Here is a 9,890-nt window from a genome sequence, read left to right on the forward strand (position 1 = left end):
AGATTAAACATTTACTACATAATTGTTTATGTGTGCAGACATTTGAGCTCATCAGGCTGACTAGCTGCTTCTGTAAAACTGGAATGAGCAGTAATTACGATATGTGCTCTTATTCACAAGAAATAAACAAAATCTAGATGGAATTTTTTTAGACAGAAAGCACAGCAAACTGGCAGTAACAATTATTCCCACTACAGTAAATTTGTACAAAACATATAACAAATTACCTTGAAAATATTGCATTTGTAGAGCCAGATGAAAGCTGGAATGACCAGGTGACATCGGTCAGAGAAGAGGCAGTCATATTCACAGCAAGTGCAGCTCTACATGTGAGCTGCTGGAAAGGTGCAATGCAGGGGAGTACGTAAAGATATGTTTAAGGGCCCAATGCACAGAACAACTTGTTCTGTATGTCAGCATAGCTACATCATCAGCAGATTGTGTTTAGGCACCTGCCTCTATGCAACAGTGCTCTCATAATGACTAGGGCTAATAGATCTTATGAAAAACCTTCAACCAGATGCAACATAAGCAGAATGATGCCAAAAATCATTGAAGAATTGATAGTTTTCTACCATCCAAAAGGTTCATCAGGATTCACAGTCTTCATAAAGGATTGTATTCAACTCCAGTGTAACATCATTAATTCACATGGAAATGTATCTATGACGGACTAGGCTGAAAATTGTTTCAAAGCAGTTCTGGAAAACAAACTCCCCATACATGTCTTTATTTAAAAAGGAGTGTCTATCCTGGAAAGCATTACACATACTTCCCTAGATATCCAGATATCCATACCCTTTGAAATAAAATTACTGGGGTTTTAAATGTTAATTAATAATTTTCAGTTATTAATACAAACATGTATTAATAACAAAGTACATCATGCTTTCTGTCACATTTTACAGTATACTACATGATCCACCATTAACACCTTTTTCACATTATCATCATATATGCTTAAATATGAACACAGATTTGGTATATTTTCATCTATTTAGTTAAGTGAATTGCCTGTAAGAAAACAATTGCATTCTACTTCTTAAATTTAGTAGCTGAGTCTAAGCACTGTCAATGACGCAAGTTAATGCTTCAGGGCTAGAATTGAAACTTTTTTAGCACTTGGAAACACAAGTTATTTTCTTAATATTGCTGATTCTAGGCAAATTTTTGGTTTTGTACAGTTATCTGTTGTTGGTCTTCTCACTTCTTGAATAACTTAGCCAAATACAGAAATGACATTGAAGATTATTCTTGAAAAAAAATTCATGCGTAGGTATATGGTGATAATTCAGCTTTACTTGCAGACTTCTGTATTTTTAAGGAGTATGTAGCATAACTGGGTTGCCTTGGAATTTTTGAGATCAGCTTCAGCCCCAGCATGACTTGATACAGCTTTCTAAAGACAAAATAGTAAGATTTGAGTTTCTGGCAAAGTAAGGGGCTGCATTTTCCTTTGTCTCTGCCAGAATGCTGACCTCCTTCTTCCCCCTCCTGCATGGCTGATGGCAGATTTGTGTAACAAATAAATGAATAATGTACATAATTATGTACATAATACATCTTTGAACTTGTCTCCAGGTCATAGTTGTTCATGGCATTAAGCTAGTGTTGATTTTGAGACCAGCATCTCCCTTCAGCAGCAACCTGCCAAGTGAAGGCTGTGTGTTCCAGGTCTCTTAGGAAGGCTTGCAGAGATGAGCTCTGTAAGAGGGCTCATCTTCATCCTCGTCTGCAGAGAACACACAGCTCTGTGGACTTGAGCAGTCTTGGCCTTGCTTATACCATGTCTGAATGGGGCCTGGTGGTGCCAATCACTTGGCGACAGCTGCTGGCTAATGACCTGCAACTGTCATGTCACCAGAAGCAACATGACTTCCTTCCTTGCAGCCAGCTTTTCTCAAGAGATATTGGTCACTGGCAGTACCAAAGGTCAGAGCAAGCCACTAACACAGGACAAAAGGGTGTGGGGGAAAAAAAAATCCTCTCCAGACCTTCCTGAACTGCACTTCACTGAAAATGTATTTGCCTTTATTTGTTCATTGAAGCTATTTTTTTTTCTTCATTTAAATACTCATTCAGGGGAAGTTCTTTCAAACACAGACACTAGGGGTTGTTTTTTTTTTTTCCAGGAATTTTTACCCTTAAGTGGTTAGCCTCTACTAAGTATAACCATAATGAAAAACAGCCCTTGAACCAGCAGTTGATTCCAACTATAGGACTGAGCTGCCAGTGCTAATCTTGCCTCTTTATTGCTTTTACCAACCACCAGACACTAAGGTGACAGACAGGTTCTTCTAGAGATCCTTGGCAGAACTATGACAACACTAAGCTGTACTGTTTAACACTAAGCTTAACCATTAAACAACAGATTAACAATTGAAGCTTTATTTTCCTTAGCAGGATTTCATTATTAGTATAGCACAGCATTTATTATGACAATAACACAGGATTTCTATTAACAGAACTAAACACAGAAAGGGTTGGGTTGGAAGGGACCACAGTCAGTCATCCGGTCCAACCTCCCTGCTCAAGAGGGTCATCCCAGAGCACACGGCACACGATTGTGTCCAGGCAGTTCTTGAGTATTCCCAGTGAGGGAGACTCCACACCCTCTCCGGGCAATCTGTTCCAGTGCTCAGTCACTGCACAGTAAAGAAGTTCTTCCTCTTGTCCAGGTGGAACTTCCTGTGCATCAGTGTCTGCCCATCGCCTCTTGTTCTACTGCTTGGCACCACAGAGAAGAGCCTGGATCCATCCTCTTGACCCCCTCCTTTTAGATACTTACAGACATTTATGGGGTCTCCCCTCAGCTGTCTTTTGTCAAATCAGTGTAGTGCGATCTCTAAGTAGTAAAATATACAATTTATAATACAACTTCATTTATGATTTCTGTTCATATGGACTCTCTGCAGATGAGGTTAGCTCATAGCATACTTTTTACAGTATCAATATAACAATCATAATCCAGACTTGAAAATCATGTAAAAGAACATGAGTCCCTCCCTCAATCCTCCGAGGAAGCAGATGAAGGCAGAGGTATCCCTGGCCATTGGGATGTCCCAGGTGTCACTGTCCAGCTCTGGTCCCAGTTTCTCCTCAGGACCTGTCAAAGGTGAGAGTTAGAGAGACGGCTCAGGGGCTGCAGGCAGGCAGGGCTGTGGGGGCTGTGGGCAGTGCTGGGGGGCTGCAGGCAGGCACTGCTGTGGAGGCTGCAGGCAGACGTTGCTCTGGGAGCTGCAGCTTTCTAGGGCTGCAACCAGGTCATCCACAGTGCTGGGCTGGCCAGGTGTTGGGATATGCAGGAGGGTAAGGAGTGGAGCTCGGCCTGGTGCCGAGGAACCTTGTGGCCTGTGGAATGGGAAAAGAAATCTGTTTGGTTGGTCTCCTTGGTGCACCGTACTTTCCGGGCCTGATAATGAGGGGAAAGCGCAGAACACAGCACCAGAGAATGGCTGCTTGTCTTGCGAAATGGCGTTAATCATGCGCACCCCGTTATCAGGGATCGAGAGCGGGTGGTGCCGGTCACTCTCCAGCCCACCACCGTCACGGTACCGATCGCAACGGCTCCCGCGCTCCTACCCTTCTCCCAGCGTGCGAATAAACCAAAGCGGCGCTGGGCGGCTCCGCCAGGACGGCGCCGCCCCGCTGCCCGGCCCGCTCCACTGCGCCGGGGCAGCGGGGGAAGGCGCAGGGCTCCCGTCCTCTCCGGTGGTGCCGCCCGGGCTGGCGGCTCAGCGCATGCGCGGCGCGTGGCTGCGCAGTCACGGCGCCCGCCGCCATGGCCGACCCGCGCCTCAGGCAGATCAAGATTAAGACTGGCGTCGTGAGGCGGTGAGTGGCGGCTGGGGCACGGTCCTGCACGGCCGGGCCGAGGGACTGCAGCGAGGCTCCGTGCGGGATGGGCCGTGCCGCGCGCGGGCTCGCGGTGCTGTGCGGGGCTGGCGGGCTGTGCCGGAGAGCGGCCCTGGCACGGGCTTCCATCCCTCGCGTACTGCCGTCGGGAACAGGCCGCGCTTTTCTGGGATACGATTCAATGCGGGTTTCGTTCCCTTTCTTTAGCGTCTTTGGGAGTCGAGGGTAGTCACCTAGCCCCCTCGGTGTGCAAGGCAGTATCGCCTCATACCTTGCCGAGGTATGAAGCCTCAAATCTTTGGTTTTTTGTTGTTTGTTTTGTTTTGTTTTGTTTTAACCAAAAGCTGCTGTTGAATATTTCTGGTTCAGAAGTTGCAGAACCAGTGGCATCACAGAAGCAATTAGGTTGGAAATGGCCACTGAGATCATCGAGTCTAGGCTATGGCTAAGCATCGCCACCTTGTTAACTAGACCCATAGCACTCCATTCTTTCCTAAAAGACCTCGAGGGACGGGGACTCCACTACCTCCCTGGGCACTCCTGGTAGATTCGTCACCAGAGCCTTGATCTTTCCTGGCTTCAGCAGAGTCGTAGTTTTTAAGGAAAGCTGATCTGTCAGGATCGCTCTTATTATGGCTTTAAACACTGTTTGGTCACGCTGGTGTTTATTAAGGCTACAAAGACTGTGCTGTCTCAGGCAGAGACAAGAATGTGTGTGTGTGCTGGATGAGGATGTTAAGTAGTGCAATTTCATATAATCAACTTTATGTTACAACTTTTCAAATTCGGTAAGATATGCACATTTTCTTATGGTTGATTCACTTTGAAACTTCAGACTTGAAGACTAGAAAAGTTGTCACTGTTGGTGTTAGTTAAAGGCACTTCAGAATTTCTCTGAATGTAGGAGCAAACCACATAACTATGCATTTCATAGCTAGTACAAAGAAAGAATGAAAACGTTTGGGTAAACAATACAAATGCAGTCAGCAAGATCCAGATTTGCTTGTGGAGAATGTCCATGTGAATAAGCAAGTAAACTTGACTTGAGTGTTTTGTGCAGTAGCAACAGGCATATCTACAGTTACTCTGCAGCAGCTGAAGGTAAGTTTAAAAAAAAGGGAGAAGAGGAATGTTATCTTAACTCCCTGTGGGGACAGGATACAGCAACAGCTTCCAGTTCTGTGGCAGCTGCACACAGATACAAGAAGAGGTATGGCTCTGACCCACTCCACCCTTCCTTCTCTAACCAGAAGCCTAGTTACGCATTTTGCTACAGTGGGCATACCTGTAACTTGTGTCAACTTGGGAGCATTAACATTATCCTCTTATTCTGTTATTTTGAACTAGAACAACTCCATAGGCATTTTTTTCCTCATGCATGAGAAGACTTGCATAGAGGCTTATTAAGCATTTTATAAAGTGGCTGATTTAGCACTTCAGTTAATTTTCATTACGTTTTTTTCTGTTTTCTTTTGAGAAAAGCACATTGAATCTAGCATGTACTATTGATTTCTAACCATGTTCAGTGCTCAGGCTTTAAGAATATATCAGAGAAGGTAAGGGTCAAGAACTGTTAAAATATAGTGAGGTTTTTAGACATTTCATTTGACTTGTGCTAATCATCTGTTGTAGCTTTTTTTTTCCTCATTAGTTACCTAGTTTGTCCTTTTTTTCCATGCTAAGAATGAAGCTGCTGTTCTGCTTTGGTATTTTTTTTTAGCTGTAAATCATAAATTCTTTGTGTACTTCTCTCATGAGACTGTGTTTTAGGTTCTAGGTAATTTACTTGCTTGGGCATTTCTTACATTGCTGTGTATCAGTGAAAGAAGTTTAAACTAGAAATAGGAAGATCTTTTGCTTTTTTTGGCAAATCTGATAGCCAGACTCTTGGTAATTTTATATTTTCAATAGTTTGTAATTCAAAAGAAGTGGATTTGATGAGCATGAGTAGTAATATTTTCTGTATTTGTGGCTTATGTCCTAGCAAGCAATACTTCTTGTTTAATCACTTCAAAATAGTTTTGCTCTCAGTAAATCCAAGCAACTACCTGCTGGATAGTGAGAGAATTGATTAGGGGGGAAAAAAAAAAACCTTCTAAAATACCTTATTTGCCTTTCAGATTGGAAATCATTTTAAAAACCACCACAAACAAAGTAAGTCGGGTTGTCTGAAAATAGCACTGACATTTGCCCATAGTTTCCATCTGATTAAGTGGAAGTGACACGAGTAGATTAGAATGAGACTAAGACAATTCACATTGCAATTGTGTTAGTTTAACAATCTTTTAACATGCTTGTTTAAATGTGGCTGACATACCATAATTACAAATCTACAAGCCTTGATTATAGAATGTTACATCATGAACCTATGGGGAAAGTGTATTGATTTTTTGTGAAGCAATTCCTTTTTTTTTTTTTTTTTGTAATTTACCATTCTAAAACTGGTATCTTCACAAAATTGTTCTTTTGCCTGCTGCACTGGTGTTGATACTATATTTTCTCTTTGTGAAATAGCATCATACTGCAAAGCAGTCTACACTGATTCTCCCCTTCGCTCCAAGCACAGGAAGTTCTACAAGCTACATAAAACTTGCATGTAAAACTCTATACAAAAAACTGTTGGTCTGATTTTAAATATAAATGTGAACAGTTCTCTTTAATGGAATTATTTTACTCATGAGTTCAGGATATATTTTGTGCAAGAGATGTATGAAGAATGCAAGGACTCCTTTTCACTCCTTGTTCACTGTATTGCTAATTCAAGCACAAAACTAGTTTGTGTTCTTGGTTTCTCAAGAAATTTGCTTTTTCTAGTGTAAGTCAGAAATCTTCTCCATCTTCTGTCCACTGTACATGAAGTATAGTTGCTTTCTTGCATGTTGCCCATTAGCCATTGGTCCTCACTGTGACTCATAGAGCCAATGTACTGATGAGAAGCTCAGGTCTCTTTTCTTGGTTCTTGTTATAATTAGAAGATTGTGTGCAACAACTGTTTGTTAGCTCGATTAATGGGAAGGGCTAGGATATCTCCTATTATTTGGGTACTGAGGAATGATCTGCAGAGCTGCTCAGCTATACTGAGTCAGCATGATAAAGCGATTTAATGTGTGTATACTACACATCTGAGAGCTCAGGGATTCAAGAGTGTGAATATACAGAATGCTCTTTCGGATACAAACTGACTCCCAAAGGCCTTTTCAGAGTGCAGGTTGTGCATCTGTTGCCTAGGGTTGTCAGCAGCTCAGTCCTGGAGTCATAAATTTGGGTTCAGTGTTAGCCAAGTGTGGTAATTGTGGTCCTGAGCTAGTCTTAAATACCTTTTGTAGTGCTCCTGGCATAAGGATCAGATAGTAAAGTCTTGAATTGGCCCCGCTGTTGAAGACTGCTTAAAATCTTTGAGGCTTACTAACATAGTCTCTTTCCCACATAAAACCCCCTACTTTATGTGGTTTGAGAAGGCAGTGCACCTGCACTTAGATGTTGTCTTAGGTCTGTGACATACATAGTTACCAATGTGGATAATTAGTTGAAAGGTGTAGAAACAAATATTTGGGTTTTTTGGAGGGTTTCCTATTTCTCTAATTCTTTTCCATACAAGTTTTAACTTCACAGCAGCAAACAGTACCCACACCTATCTTAAAAAGCTGTGACAAGGGCACAGTTGTTGCTGTGGAAATTGAGTCATGTGTTGGTTTGGTTTGTTTTTTAATTTTTAATTTGTTTGATTCTACTTGTTACTATACCTTTAGAGAATACCTAAGTGATTCTTTTTAGAAACATTTCACAAATTTAAATTAGTAGTAATCTGATCTGTAAATGATTGTCTCTTGCATTCCTTCCTCCATTTCATTACCTCTTTAAAAAAATCTGGCATCTCAGGTTTTTTGTGTTTACTGTTATATTCTGCCCCCTAAGCAAAACTGTCTTATGCATGTCAATGCTGACCATAATAATCTATTAATGTTATCATTTTAGCTGGCAAATTAAAACATGCCCAAGCAGGTTTACAACCATAAGTATTGTTATTGATACAGTATTAAGGAGGGAAAGTATTTTTTTCCTGTTTTTAAAATTTTCATTTGGGTGAGAATATGTGCAACACTCTGGCTCTTAACCTTTAGTTATTTAAGCTGTCTTTCATAAGTTTGGAGTTACAGTAGTTCCAGTTGCTTGGTAGTACCAGTTTGGAGGCTTTATGCATATGTGCAGTGCTTTTGTTTTTCTTCATGGCGTGGAGCCACATACTCACCTATGTGGATTAAACAGTTATAATAATTATTTTCTGTTGAATTAGAATGTGGATCCATGGGAAATCTAAAAAAATGGTATTAAATTTATGATAGTGCTTTTTATGCAGGAGATGAATTACAGCTGTGCTAACAACCATAATCCATCCTGGCTTGATTTTAAGTATTATTGAATGATATGTATCATATAGGTGGAAATCTCATTCAAGATCACAGTGTTCATTGTTTTTTCTTTCAACTCTAGTAAGTCTTTCTGATGCATTGTGAATTGCCTACGCACATAATATTACTGCAATTCTATTTAATTTTTCTCATTATTATAGCACTTACAGTTACTCCTAGCTGGGGGGGGGGCCTAGAGGGGAGGGAGTAGTTTCTGTGGTTTTTTTTCTCCAAAACAAAACGTCTTGTCTGAAGATTATCCCTGGATAATAAAGGGAAAATGAAGTGAAGATCTTTGGCAACCCAAATTGTTACCACATCAGAGGCTTCACTTCTTGTTCTAATCTAAAACTGAAGTTCTTGTGCTCCTTAGCATTCACAACTTTCTGTAGAGGCAAGAACAAGTGAAGCCCTGAAGATTCAGAGAGACCTGTAGTAACAAAGATTATACAATTTTTTTTTAACTTTACAAGTGATTTTTAACTTGAAATAATTTTCTGACTTAAAAAAATCATGAATTTGATTTTCATCTTTTTTTACAGTAGTAATCCTTGAGAAAACCCAAACTTGCAAAGTTACCCTAAAATGTCATGATAAACCTAGCAGTTCTATAAGCTGTTAGATGCAGAAGGGGCTAAAAATTATGCATATACTCATGTATTGTTACATCTTGAGTCTTAAAAGATAAATTTTATCTTTGGTGATGATTTTGTCACTAGAAGAAGAAAATAAGCTCATAAACTTGGTATCCTGTCTAAATCAGAAAGTAGGCTAAGAAAATATGTCAGTTTGCATAATTGTGTTAAGTATTTCTTCATCCTTCCTTGACTTTTTCTCTTGGGCCCTTTAGCCTGTAAAGTTTGTATTCTTATGTAGCCTTAGTGAACCCAAGAGTCTGTGAAAGTAAAATTTTCAGATTAGGGGCCTGGTATTTTAAACTCTGCAGGTGGTGATTAGCATATTGCCAGTGTTACTGCAGTTGCTGAATTACTTGTCCTACAATTGTGCACAGTGTTAATACATTATACTAAGAGAAACTTTACTATTATACTATTAATTCTAATATTTATAAAAGAAGTTTATTATACTGTAAGGAAAAAAAGCTGTGCCTTGTACAGCTACACTATTATGGACTTCTAAGTTTGAACTAAGTTAGCACAGATATCTCATTATCTAGTCAGTCCTGTCACTCTGTGCTCTTAGGCTGAATCCATAGCATATTAGCATGTACAGTGGTTAATGGTAACATTAGTTCTGAAGAAAGGCTTGTCCTAGTGAATAGGACATAGTGGATTTGCTCAATAGCAAAACTGAGCAATTCCCTGTCATCTTCTCCACAGGTCTAATTGCTTAATCCAGCCAGGAAAATGTTTCTTGTTTTGATTTTTCTAATACTGGAAAGAAGTCTGTATTTGGTGGCTTAAGCATGCAGGTGCCTTTCTAGCTTATGTAAAATCTGAATTGTCAGCAGCTACTGGATGTTGGGAGAACATTAGGAGTAGTAGCACATGCTTGCTCTGTCCTTGTACCATTTTACCACTTTTGTTCTAGGCATCCATTAGTAGTCCCTGTCTGTGACTAAGAAGAAGGTAGAATTTTTGTCTATGCACAGAGGATCTTAATTTC

The 9,890-nt window shown here is 40.5% G+C and overlaps 1 protein-coding gene and 1 long non-coding RNA gene across 2 annotated transcripts in view; both read left to right on the forward strand.

The window, feature by feature from the left end:
- The first annotated feature begins 3,678 nt into the window (after positions 1-3,678).
- Positions 3,679-9,890, forward strand: part of TBCA (tubulin folding cofactor A) — a 25,512-nt gene continuing 19,300 nt past the window's right edge. Inside the window, exon 1 of the mRNA XM_038124732.1 lies at positions 3,679-3,834. Coding sequence (XP_037980660.1) covers positions 3,782-3,834 — 53 coding nt within the window. The 5' untranslated portion in view covers positions 3,679-3,781. The remainder of the gene's footprint in view (positions 3,835-9,890) is intronic.
- LOC119695726 overlaps positions 4,143-9,890 on the forward strand; it is a 10,314-nt gene continuing 4,566 nt past the window's right edge. The window contains exons 1-2 of the long non-coding RNA XR_005255349.1: positions 4,143-5,065; positions 5,976-6,009. This is a non-coding gene — a long non-coding RNA (uncharacterized LOC119695726). The remainder of the gene's footprint in view (positions 5,066-5,975; positions 6,010-9,890) is intronic.

The sequence above is a fragment of the Motacilla alba genome, chromosome Z (genome assembly GCF_015832195.1).
Source record: "Motacilla alba alba isolate MOTALB_02 chromosome Z, Motacilla_alba_V1.0_pri, whole genome shotgun sequence".
NCBI lineage: Eukaryota > Metazoa > Chordata > Aves > Passeriformes > Motacillidae > Motacilla > Motacilla alba.